We start from the raw sequence: 13,531 nt of genomic DNA, 5'->3' as shown, positions 1-13,531 counted from the left end.
TATATTATATACATTGCATATACATTGCATCTTCTTATTTTAAATAGAAATAATAGTCTTCTCTTAAATTTTTTGTTTAATTTAATATTTTTCTTAGAATCTATCTCATATAAACTTATATCATATATTATCATACATTTAACCATTCCATATTTGCAACAATTCATGGGCAGATAACACCCGCGAATGAGGAATGTCGAGCGTATAATGGTAATATACGTATGTCCCAAAATTCGCTCTAAATAATACAGCAAAAAAATAAGTTTATTTTAAGTAGTCGCTTTCAAGGTAATAAAGTTTGTAACCAATTATAGATTATATTTAGATAGTTGTTAATACTACTGCACGTACGACAGGTAGCCAGAGCCTTAAACATAGTCTGTAATTAGCTTTATTTATGCCCTTATATTTAAAAAAACACTATTTAAAATAAATATTTACACATAATTTTTTTACTTAATTTTTCAAGACTATAGTATTCTTGCTATAATATTTTGAGTAGTGAATTCTGGAATATCTAATATAATATATGTGTGTATATAAATATATATATATGTATATATATAATACTTACCTGTACATATATATATATATATATATATATATATATATATATATTAAATAATAATAATGTTGATTTTGAGAGAATAAATGAATAAGTTATAAAGAATTTATCAATAAATATTTCGATTTAATTAAAGGTTAAAGGGAAAATTTTGTTAATATGTAATAGGTATGCATCTCTTATAGTTACTGTTAATAAGTATATAATTTCGATAAATTATAGTTATTTTTTAATCGCGTTACAATTATTTGTTAACACCATTGACTAAACAACTTTAAAACAAATATTACATATGGTATCATTACTGCAGGCGTTGCACATTCTTTTATTTAACATCTGTAAGCGTATGTAGTTATCGATGCGTGACTCATGAACAGGTGACCGATTAACCGTAATCTATAATTTGCCAATTTTAAACCTATATGTATACTTAAAATTACTTTTCAGAACGACAAACGATAAATATTTTTATAGCTTATTTTTTCAAAAATTTTTTTGCTATGATATTTTGACTTACAAATTGCGAGGCACCCTCTATATATTCTATATAGATATATATATATATATATAAAACTAAATACTAAATATGTATTTCATGTAGCAGATATTATTACCTTTCGCACCGTTTATTAGCGACTTGAGAAAAACTTTTGACCGTATAATTATTGATGAAAGTGATAAAAAATAAGTAGATAATTGTATTGCTAATATAAATTATCTATTTTGAATTTTTAATAAAAGCACGTCTATTTATACTTTATCAAGTAAGTAATAAGTAAAACAGAAGATAATATATATCATTTTTAAGTTATAAATTAAAATACATTTTAATACTTTTAAGGAATATTAATAAATTATAAAACGACCTTGTAACAAGTGATAGTATTTTATTTATGTTATCTCATTGTGTCGTCAATACAATCGAATAAAACAAAAATTTATGCGTTAAATTAAATTTAGAACCCTATTCTGTGTGTGTGTGTGTGTGTGTGTGTGTGTGTGTGTAAATATTTTTTAAATAAAAATTCTTATTCGTAGATGAACAAAATTAAAATATCTGCACCAAGCAAGTTAAGTTTATTTAGAGAGCATACGGTGAAATATGGTAGAAAAGATGTTGATAGCTGGTTTAAATTTACCGCGTTCACAGAATTACCGTCATTGGATTCAAATAGCTTTATTCAATTGTACTTTAAATTTTATAAACCATTGTCTTCACTTTTGTATACAAAAGTGTAATACAACACAATTAAAGAAAATTCAAAATTCGGAAAGTGCGGGGCTGTAAAAATTATAATTTTTTTTATTTTCTGAAATATGGAATGAAGTTACATAATTAGCATAATTAAACTTAGCATAATTAAACACAATGAAATTATAAAATTTAAAAAGTACTGCGCTTATACAAGTAGTGCACTAATACATATACTTCATACACATGCATAAAAGTGTCTAAAGGTTCTCGATGTAGGTAAAAAATTGTGTCCCCTACATTACCATTCCATGTTAATCCATAATCAAAGTTTCTTATCAAAGGAGAAGGAAAAAAAGAGAGGTAAAGAAATGCAATATTATTTCGTAAGAGGCGCTGATTATTGATCAGCAAGTGCAAATATACAGATGCAATGACGGAGGCTGTTGAGATTTTCAAAACAATATTAGAAAAGGCAGAATGACGTTGTCTTATAGTTATGTGCCGGATTATTTTTCCCTAACGGATATTTTGTGTACGGAAGAACGAATATCGTGCAAGATAGAAGTTACGCTACCTCGCTTAGGTAAGCTGATCAAAATTTTATTACACCTTTTCTCTATTAAAACACAGATTGTTTATTAGACTTAAATATAACATTATAACAAAAACAAGCAGACTTCTTCTTGTACTTCTTTTATTCACAGACGGACATTTCTGCGTAATATACTTATTAATTAAGATTTTAATTTGAAATTATAATTAAAGTTGCAATAAAATTATCAATTAATTTTTCCTAGACAGATATTTTATTCCTTATGTTAATGTGATTTATTGTGTAAAAAATAAGAATTTATTTCTTATAAATATTAATGATTATTTTACATAATTGTGTATAGTTACAATAATATAGTTATTCTTACAATAATATAGTTATTAATCAAGTTTTAACTTGTAATTATAATAAAAATTGCAACAAAATTAAACAGCTAATTTTATTCTAAACATCAAATATTTTATTCCTCATGTTGTATATGTTTTGTATAGAAAATAGAGTTTATTTTTATACATATGATCGTTTTACATTGTATTGTACATAGGTTTCCTGGATCTATCCTCTGAGTCAGAGGATCTAAAATCAGGTGCGAAGTTGGAACTTCCATTGTGGTTAGCGCAACCACTAAATAAAGTAAGAGAATCAATAGTCAGTGTAGACATTCCCAAAACATATAAGGAAGGCTACAGGTACTGGAAGGCTTTGTACTAGTTTGTATACACGTAATAGAATTAATTTCTGATAAGGAGAATTTTCTAACAATTTGCTTCTCATATTTATTATAGAGAAATTTTATTAGCAGATGCTTGTACTGTTGTACTAAATAAATGGAATCCATATTATTACGAACTAGGAATGTATTTGAGGAAATTCAACAATCGTGATTGCGAAATGATAATTGATAGTTTGCTATTAGTAAGTGGTATTAACTTTAAACTATTCATTAGTTTACATTCATTGTTTAATTGTTCTGTGTTTTTCAGACTTTTAGATCGCGATTTAGATTGATTATGGACTGGGCACAAAATCCTGTTTCTGATCCTATGCTTAACAGCTTACTGCCAAGATTAGAGAGAGACTTGTTTCTCACAGGCAGAAAGGCCAAAGTACAATTGAACGAATGGTTAAGAAAAGGTTCATGCATTATTGAAACTTCACAGAGCGCTGTAAATCTTAAGAAACGAAAACGAACGGATTATGAATTGGATTAAAAAGTGCACTGCATACGATATATGTATATATGATAAAATAAATATTATATATTTGTGCGATATAATTTTTTATACGAGTGATTAATATAATAAACGCGATTGTAATATTAAATAAAATTTATTGTTTTATACATTAAAACTACATATCCCTTTATTTAAAGATACAAATATATATCTGTGTAACTTATTACTTATTAAATAACAAATAAAAATTTTATTTATATATATAATATATACATACGTATCTCATATGAAATCAGTCACATTCGAACTGTCAACAATATATAAAGAATCATACAACGAAAGATAATAATATCTATTTCACAACCCATGACTAAAAACTGTTAAAATATCTTAGACATATACAATGAAACACTAATATATGTTACACTTGCCAGTGGAACATCGTTTTATTATTAATAATGAAATTACGCGCGTTTCTTCTTGCATTAATTTATACCTTACATTAAACATTAATATTTATTAAACTCTTCGTACAAAAATATAAAATATGTTTGCCGAACTAATTACGATATCTACTTATATTAAAATATGTCTTTTATATAGTACTATGTGTTGTGAAACTTTGTTTATAGATATAAATATAGATATATATATATATATATATATATATATATATGTGTGTGTATATATATATATATATATATGTGTGTATATGTTTGACACTGAATACATGTCATGAGAAACTACAGAATATAATGCAAATATCGCATATTCATAAAATTATTGCATCAAGCAAAAATCAAATTAGTTGAATTTATATAAACAAAGAAAATATACAGTTGTAAATAAAATGATTTGCAAATTTTTGTTATCATAATAGCTTTTCAAATCGAATACTTTGAAAAATGGAAGCGATTCGCTAGTCCATATTCGCACAAAATTTTCTCGTGGTTTACAATTGTTCTCGCGTAATTATAACTTTGTAAAAATTATAATTCAAATCATTATGCGATCGATGTATGTTTATACAATAGACGTGTATTTGTATTACTCGTAATAATCTGTACTCATTAACTTCTCTACATCGTTAACTTTACTTGTTATCCGATTATTATGCTATTGCTTTCTATCCGGCCATATATGTCAGCATTGACATTTTAAAATGAGACTAAAGACTAACACCGCGATAAGGGATGCCTTCCAACAAGCGACTCAGTACAACACGGTGATCATCTTATTCTTGTTTAACATTGATAAACAAGGATGTAATGATGCACTATATCACACCGTGTCATGTATGTTCCTCGAAGGCATCCAAGATGCACTAGCCATTTTTTTTATTAGATACAGCCGTCGTATCGGCTTATCGCTCGACATTCGTACACACAAAATGGCCGACACCTATGCATTCCTCATCACTACTGCTACTAATGGTAAATTGCATTGCAATGGCGCACTTTTCATTTTGCAGGGGACCCACATTCGATGATTACGTTAGCGCGTCCCATCAGCTATCTTAAGACTATAACGCTTGCTTCGATACCTCTATACTTGGAATGTTATACATTATTATACGTTGCTGCATCATGCTATTTACATTACATCACGAATTACAACGCTATTCAACCAATTCGGACTGAATAGAATAATAGAAAAAAATATATATATGTATTTCTCGTTACATCAATGTTTGATGTTTCCATCTACTTACTCGATTTTCAATGTATAATTACTTAATTCTATGTATAAAAATATAATAATCGGATATGACCTTATTTTCTATTCTCTAAATCAGGATTTGAAACCGATTTTATTTTGGTGAATTCGAATTTCGACATCGTAAGACACAGAAAATCGATCCTTATTAATATTAGTTACATAATAAAAGTGTTGCATCAATTATGATAAAGCAAGGAATTCTTCCTTTTGCATACTTTTTGCAAACAGAAACTCATTTCAATTGCATCGGTTTTAATCCCTGCTTCAAATTAGTCGCTAATGATCGAGATAGTATGGAACATTTTAGCAATATTGCAATTACATTTTTTTGTGGCATTTTGATGTCGCACATCTAATGTAACAGATAATTCTACATCAAATTTGTAATCTTTCAGTTGACAAAAATTTGATAAAGCTGTTTCAATATACTTGACTGATTGGAAATGTTCAATGCTACCTAGGGATTATTATTGTCAATTGCACGATTATTATTACAGTACACGTGTTATTCTCGTTTTCTGACCTTTTAAAAACGATCCGAATACTGTCGCGACAGTAGTAATAGCAAGTAAAATAGTGGCAAGACACGATTTTATCGCTTATCAAATTATCATTCATCTTGATTAACGATCAATCGTTATCTATACAAGTGAGCAGGCTTTGGCTAATCGTGAATCACAACTAGAAAACGTGATCACTTCCGCGTCGTTAAATTACAATCATATAAATCTGGATATTTTCGCGCTAACTCCTCTCATATGTTGCACAACATATATCGATCTTTCGTCTCTTTCACTTCATCTTATTTTTCGGATCAACAATCACATTTGATTCGACTAACATAATACGAGCTGTTTTGTTAATTGAGCAACAATTTTTGAGCAGAACGTTGGCTATCCAACAATGAGCTCAGTTTCCCAAGCTAGTCAGAAGCTAGTCTCGGGCTCGAGACTGGGCTCCTGCTTGAAGTATCTGAAGTCCTGATTCGGCGTGAGATCTCTCAGAATCATGACGGGCATCTGATCGGTTTGCGGGCTCAAGTCACCAGTGTTCGCTGGCGTCAAGGGGCTGCTGGGACTCTCGTTGCTACTCATGTAACTGCCCGGCGCGGTGTTCGAGATCGGTAAGGGGGTAGCAGTGCCGTTCATCTCCGACGTGGTACCGCCTAGAAATATTTCCTGAAGTAGATTATCGATGTGTGCTACCCCGAACAGCCTAACAAACTGAATCTGCTCGACCATCTGCCATGAGATCGACTGCAGAGCTGGTAACATCAACAAGATATCGCCGAAGTGACCTGGTAAATCGCAGCGGTGATCGCTAATGTGATTCTCGAGCTTTATCTGGATGTTGTGGCGCAACTCTCGAACTGTCTTCTGATCGCTCAGTCCTTTCGCGTCTGCAAAATACGGAGAATATATAAGGAAAAAGCTTAATTGTCATTAAATGACGATTGTCAATTCTTTGGTTTTCGGTTAGAAACTGACTTTTTAAAGGAATCTCCGATTCTCCAGCTGACGGAAAAAATCTCCAGCTAACCGCTCAAGATTTTAATGACTCTTTTTTTTTAGATGTGCGCGTCCATTTTCTCTGATTTGGAAAAGAAATCTTCAGCAGAGAGATCAGATAACAACGACTTTTGTTTTCTTTTAAAGAATGCATTACAAACAATAATTTTGATATTAGCAATCGATTTTCGACAGGAGAACTGTCGATCTTTAGAATATTAATCGAAAAATGACAAACGTAATTAAGAATTCAATTGCCACGATTCTCAACTTTGAATCGCGTTAATTATAAAGTCATGTAATATTTGAATAAAGATATCATGATGTAATACTAAGTTAATCGGTTTACTCGATGCATCAACGTGAATTGGGATTCGCAATTTTTTCTCTCTGTATCACTGATATCTATAAATAAGTAATGATTTGCGTCGTTTATAAAAGCCTGGTGAAACCGCGAGACATGATTGCCTCAACGAGACCGAATTGACCACAAGAATGTAGAGATTGTGATGAGCGAATCGTATTCGATCTACATTAACAGCACGCATTTATTGCATCTATTGGTAATATTTTCTATTCCATTTGATTCTGCGTTGCAAATCGCGATCATCGAATTGTCCCATGATGATCCTTCGAATTTATAAACTCACTCGGGTCAAAAAACACGATGGCTTTGAGAAAAGCGAACTCCGTGTCGTCGATCTTGATCTTCTGAAACGGTTTCACCAACTCGTCCATCACCCTGATGCCCACCTTACTGATGTCCAGGTTGTCCTGCTGGTTGCTTCCTTCTACAAATTGCAACGATATTACTGATAGACGCGATTACACCGTTGTTCCTTCATTTATCCCATAGAAACTGAGTCCGGTGTGGAACAAAAAAAAGGAAAAAAGAATATCTGCGCCTTGCAGATATTAATTGTAAGTCGGTGCACAAAAGATTCATTCCTCCGTCAAATTTCATAACAAATAAATAAAGACCTTATTTTTTAAATTTCTTGAAAGGGAATTGAAAAATTGAAATTTTTTTTCCTGTATGAAAACAGAGTTACAACTTTGCTGTAAATTTATTTTTGATCTTATATTGATCTTATATGATAAATATGGATGGATAAATACATAAGGACTTTCTGCACCAACTTATAATAGGTATCGCCAAACCAAACATTGATGTTCATGCATTGACATGCATTTTAAAGTGACATACTTAACACACGAATTCCGGACTCAGTCAACCACCTAAGCCCCATAATCGTGCAACGAAAACAGACGAAACATTTAGTTAATAAAATAATAAATTATCAGCGCGTTGCGATTCATTATTATATTATAAAGTAAGCACAAATTTTCGCGATATGAATTAGGCTATGAATGTAGCTGAGAAAATTACAGATTCGGGTAAATTCGATTCTTCGAATATTAAGATTCGATAATTTATTCATATGTTCGTTTATTGCAGATATTCGTACTCTTGAGTAATTAATTATCCCCAGATCAACAAATCTGGATCTTATTTACAATTTCAATTTAAATTTATTGTTATTCTTCAGCGCAAAGTTGAAATTTAATTATCGACAAAATATGGTAAGATTTGCTTACTTGCGCATTTATCGTAATTAAAAAGATTTCGAATTCAATGAGTCGCTTTGCGCGTGATCTCCCTAAACATCAAGCCTTCTTCCATTAAGTAAAGTTAATAACAAAGACAGATAACATATCATCCGAAAATGTTTTACATTGCAAAATACGATTAGCTCGCGATAAATAGATGGCGTTCCTTTTATTGGTCGCATAATACGACACAACAATTTGTTCTCGTAATGTAATAAATTGTTAAATTTTGAACGAAAAAAGAACATTGCGTTACGAAAATCATCTCTTTTACAAAATTATTCCGATTTACAGCAATTAGATTGATATATCGTGATGATTATACATGGAAGTACGATTTTGCTGAAATATCTAAACATTTGGCTGTAGATATAAAAATAATTTTGTTAGACTATTAAAGTAATTAGAAATCTCAAGTATGACGAACAGCAAGATCACACAAATTTTGACATTCTAGTAGCTAGTATAAGCGTCTTACATAATTATTTTGATGTTCTGCCAAAATTATTTTCAAATCTGTATCTGTATTTAAATTTTTAGATACTTCAGCAAAATCTCTCTCTGTGACTATCAAACATCAATGTAAAAAAGTTTCAGGGGTTTAAGTAAAATCAATTCCCATTCAATGATTTCATGCTTCTTATATAAAACCGCATAAGGCGGTTAGAATTATGTGTATATTTATAACACATTACATAAATCTAAAACTTACACTAATATAGAAACATAATCAAACATTAACATAATCGCAACATAACTCAAATTTAGCATATTCGGAAAGGAAATCGTAGAGAAATTTTATATTCAAGAGGTATTTTTATATCTCGCGACTCACCAAATAGATCCGGTATGCGAGGAAAGACCTATGTTCACGATAAAATATTAAAATATAAAATATTAAAATATAAAATATAAATTGTTTGCGTGTTTTACGTATTTATTGAGAAGAAAACTATTTATAAACGAACGAAAACAATCGCTAGTTCTCTAGCTGTGTTTTTCATTCAAGAAACTCTTTTCCTTCTCTAATGAATGAAATCACTATTTAAAATTGATGTGTGGTTACACATATAATTTTATTACGGGATGGTGAAACGGGATATAACGTTTTGAAGAAAGCATCGCATCACGTAAGTGCTCGAATAAATCATGATATCGGCGACACATACATGAACGATGAATTACGTAAGCGAAAAGGTGAAGGTTGCTATTTAGAATCGGCTATTTAGAAGAAGAGATTCTCTTTCAAGCGTACACAATTCTTGGAAAAATATGCTGACACAGACTGTGCAAAAGGACGCTCTAATATTGACGACTTTTGTCGATGGTAGTCAAGATATCTTTGTTCGCTTGATAAGAAACCACATATTCATGCTGTTGGAACGTTTCCAATACGTTCTATATGTGCGGGAAATGCTGCTTATATGTATATTTACAGTAAAGATTAATCTTTTCAAATCTTACTTATTAAAAAGAAGGCAAATTCTTTGTTTCATCCATTTATTTTGATTTAATATATATGACTTAATAAGAAGAATTTACGGTGCATTTTACCAAAAAAAATAATCGATTTTAACTTACGAAATGTAATTCTTCAATTTAGCTGCAATGAAAAAAACAAAAATCTTAAATGAAGAAATGTCCTTGCAGTAGACTTATAAAATCGTTCTCTTTCTATTTATTACTTCTTGTTTGAACGTTTCATATTTATATTAATTTCTATATTTTGCAGTTGGTATGCATAAAGGAAGATACGATGAATTCGTTTACGTAACGCACGCCAGAAAAAACTGAGCAAGATTTGCTTAATATTCATCTCTCGTATTTACTTTAATCCAAAAAGGAGGATTATCAATCTCAGAAAATTTTTAAGCATATTCTCCATTTCGCCCATATGCACACGTTCCATTGTTATGTATTTAATATCATTATTTAGCGAAGCCAAAACATGTCATATAAATGTTAGCAATAAGCCTGAACGGAGCGTAGATTGATGTCGAACGTACTTATGAAACTTTGTCAATATGCATTCATGTGTCTTGACAAACCGAGACTAAGAGGTGGACTTCTGAAAATGCTAAGCAGCTCCTAAAGCATCAATATTATTGTATAATATTTAATATTTTACAATATTATTGAATGACTGAAGGCTTTATTGTGCCTTCAGACTGTTTGTTTTGAAATGTTCAAAGAGGGCATTAATATACAAAATAATTGCACAATAATATTGAGCATTTAAAGATCACTTAAAGAGCCGCGTTCGACGAGTCACCTTCTCTTTTCGAAAACACGTACTTAAGATATTTCTCAAGTACACATATTTTGTCAGGTTTTTATCATATACACGCATTGGAATTTTCGCTCGACACTGCTCGCTCGGAAAAGAAAAAACTTTAAGAACAACCGTGACACCCATAATAAATCTGTAAATTTTGCATACCAGGACAATTCCTCATAATGATGCAATCATTGCCGAGCAGTAGGACGTCCGTGAAGTTTCTACTACGCCTAGCCACCCCCAACAAAAGATGCTCGCCCGCGTGGGCCCTCAGCAACGCTACTTGATCATCCAGTGACAGCGCTTTGAATTCGTCAAAGCACTTGGCCCACTCGATCAGGATCAATAATTGTTCCCTCATGCTATCGCACACGTCGTTTATCCCAGCTATTCGTTTCGTACTGAGATCAATTTCGCCGTTCGGACTGTCTGGCTGCTGGAGCTATATGAATTGAAAATATTATTTTATTAACATTTCCATATTAATGCAATATTTTGCAAGAACTTTTATTGTACATGTTCTCGCTTTTGAATCATCACAATCATAGTAATGGTGAGTAAACAACTTTAATGTAAAAAAAAAACGGAAAAATATTACTCCTTCTTTTTATCTAATAATAATTAATCATAATAAATAATTTACAACATTAATTTTAAGCGTTAAAAAAGAATGTTTAAAAAATTACATTCTTTGGATAAACGTATTTAACTGTAAGCTTGTAAGTATGATAACTTCATTATTACTGTTTCATTTTCAAAATAAGAAATGAAGCATATTCGATCATTGTCGAATTTAAGAATTTAATTTTATAATGCTCGTTTGATAAAACGCTTGATAACAAGACTGCTAAACACATAATATTCATGAAAATGAACAGCAACGATTAAACAATGTGTCGAATTTTTATGTACGTATTTTAACGAATGACAATATATAAATATTTAATTTGACCAGAGGTCAAGTCATTCACCTCTAATCCGCCAACATGCTTGCTGAGCATTTCGGCACGTGTATCCGCCTTTACCACGTCCTCTTTCGACGGACCTTTATTCTTATCAGGCGGATCTTCATTGCTAGGTCGCCGACAACTTATCCGGTCCCTTTCGTTTTGTACGGCTGTGAAAATTATCAGGAATTTTTAACATAAGCTCCCTACTCATCGAGCAGAAAAGTAAAATTAGTTTCGCATAAAAAAAAAGTTTTCAAATCGAGTGTTCTTTCTCACACATATTAAGCAAGAGAAGGGACACCAGAGTGACGGGTCGAAAAATAAGTTGTCTTTAGCATGCAATATTGTGCTGCTAATAATTTACTTTAATAATTTAATTTAGTACGAATTAAAAATTTATATTTTAAATATTAAAAAACAAGTTAAAAATATTAATCTCTCTAGTTGAGATATAATACAATAAATTTAATAAGCTTTATGATTCCTCTTGATTTCTAGGCATTTAAAAGAAATGATTTTGGTCTCATTTTAATCTTAAATGATGTTCTAAAATCGTGATTAAATTTTCAACGAACATTTCGTAACTTAAATGGTCGCCATTTTGTTGAAAATTGTGTTTAAAACAATTTCGGACGAAATTGATGTCCTTAAATATCCAACAGGCATGCTATGCTTTTTGAAAGCAAAATTTCGTAGTGCGCGACAAACGACTTCGTCGCAAAACAAACTCACCCTCTTTCTTCATACCGGCTCTGAAGCATTTCCGTAATCGACAGTACCTACACTGATTTCGCTTATCCCTGTCAATCGGGCACTTCCTTTGAAATCTGTATTAAAAAAAAAGAGGAGGATATTTCCTTCAAGAAATCAAGCTTCGCTACATCACACTTGCTTGGCAACTCAAGATTGCTAAAATACATGTCGGATAACATCGATTTTCGCTAAAATATTATAATACAAACATACCTGCATGTGTACTGATGATTTTTTCTAACAGATCGGCGGAAGAAACCCTTACAGCCATCGCAAGATGCAGCGCCATAATGCTTCCCCGTGGCGCGATCGCTACATATGGCGCATGTTTGTGAAAGGGCGGCATTGACTCCTGGACCGGGAAGAGCCAGGACAGGACCACCTGCTGCACCTGCTCCCATGCCTATATCTGCGTCTGCGACATGAAACAGACAAATATTCTCTTTATTTTCTTCTTGACATAGTACACGATGAGCGACGATCTCTTTATTTTTTTCAGGGGCGATGAAGCGATTAACACTAGCAATAGATCAAATCCTTGTTTTAAATTTTAGAACATTTTAGTTATATAAATTATTTAAAACCAAAAATTTTTGAAAAATTTTAAAGTTGCAAATATTTGAAACTTTTGAAAATGTAAGGAAAAAATTTTCTTGAGGCTGCACACAAATATGTACATTAAAGCAATCATAATTCTTAAAAATAAATTCGTTATCTGTGTCTGCATAAAAGAAGAGGCCACTTGAGATAAGAAAATGTAAAGTCTTATAACAAGAAATATATATTTCAAAAATATTCAAGTCTTTCAAAATATTCAAGAATTTTTAGATTTTCAATAACTTTTCAGTTTCAAATAGTATTCAAAATATTCAAAATTTTTTCGTCATAAAATAATTCAATATATTTCATTATTAATTTAATTAAAGTTAATATATTACCATTATTAATATTATAATCGTAATATTATTTCACTAATATCATTATATTATTATAATATTATTAATTTGAGTAAAATTAATTAGCGTATACCGATCGTATACACATAAGTAAATTTCGGTATTGAATAGAGGAAATATAAAAACAGATATTAGGTGTTGGAATTAATTCGTAGCGTTTTTTAATGAAAGAATGTTATTTATTTCACATGAGCATTAAAAAATACATTAATGAAAGTACTTCCCATCACTTGTAAAACGCTACGAATTAATTCCAACACCTAATATA

At 30.9% G+C, this 13,531-nt stretch overlaps 2 protein-coding genes across 7 annotated transcripts in view; one reads left to right on the top strand and one right to left on the bottom strand.

Moving 5' to 3' along the window:
• Positions 1 to 2,138: 2,138 nt before the first annotated feature.
• On the top strand, positions 2,139 to 3,663 carry Psf3 (DNA replication complex GINS protein PSF3). The gene is made up of 4 exons (XM_011064110.2): positions 2,139 to 2,343; positions 2,858 to 3,002; positions 3,099 to 3,228; positions 3,297 to 3,663. The coding sequence occupies exons 1-4, from the start codon at positions 2,238 to 2,240 to the stop codon at positions 3,522 to 3,524; spliced, it is 609 nt and encodes a 202-aa protein (XP_011062412.2). The 5' UTR covers positions 2,139 to 2,237; the 3' UTR covers positions 3,525 to 3,663.
• The window catches only part of Hnf4 (Hepatocyte nuclear factor 4), a 39,927-nt gene continuing 30,019 nt past the window's right edge, over positions 3,624 to 13,531 (bottom strand). For 5 of the 6 annotated variants that reach the window (XM_087408884.1, XM_011064103.2, XM_011064102.2 and 2 more), the window contains 6 exons: positions 12,521 to 12,722; positions 12,287 to 12,381; positions 11,576 to 11,721; positions 10,767 to 11,046; positions 7,366 to 7,527; positions 3,624 to 6,606 (listed from right to left, as the gene is read on the bottom strand). In XM_087408884.1, the coding sequence (XP_087265010.1) occupies positions 6,134 to 6,606; positions 7,366 to 7,527; positions 10,767 to 11,046; positions 11,576 to 11,721; positions 12,287 to 12,381; positions 12,521 to 12,722 (1,358 nt within the window). In that variant the 3' untranslated portion in view covers positions 3,624 to 6,133. The remainder of the gene's footprint in view (positions 6,607 to 7,365; positions 7,528 to 10,766; positions 11,047 to 11,575; positions 11,722 to 12,286; positions 12,382 to 12,520; positions 12,723 to 13,531) is intronic. The other variant, XM_011064105.2, reaches the window with a different exon arrangement.

Source organism: Acromyrmex echinatior, chromosome 8 (assembly GCF_024713525.1).
Source record: "Acromyrmex echinatior isolate Ae372 chromosome 8, ASM2471352v2, whole genome shotgun sequence".
NCBI lineage: Eukaryota > Metazoa > Arthropoda > Insecta > Hymenoptera > Formicidae > Acromyrmex > Acromyrmex echinatior.
Note: the sequence above shows the minus strand (reverse complement) of the source record. Positions and strands in the feature narration are given on the sequence as shown.

Coding starts and splice junctions, on each gene's coding strand:
- Psf3 (XM_011064110.2), top strand. CDS start 2,238: ATGACGTTGTCTTATAGTTATGTGCCGGATTATTTTTCCCTAACGGAT. Junction 2,344..2,857: donor AGTTACGCTACCTCGCTTAG/GTAAGCTGATCA, acceptor TATTGTACATAG/GTTTCCTGGATCTATCCTCT. Junction 3,229..3,296: donor TAATTGATAGTTTGCTATTA/GTAAGTGGTATT, acceptor TGTGTTTTTCAG/ACTTTTAGATCGCGATTTAG.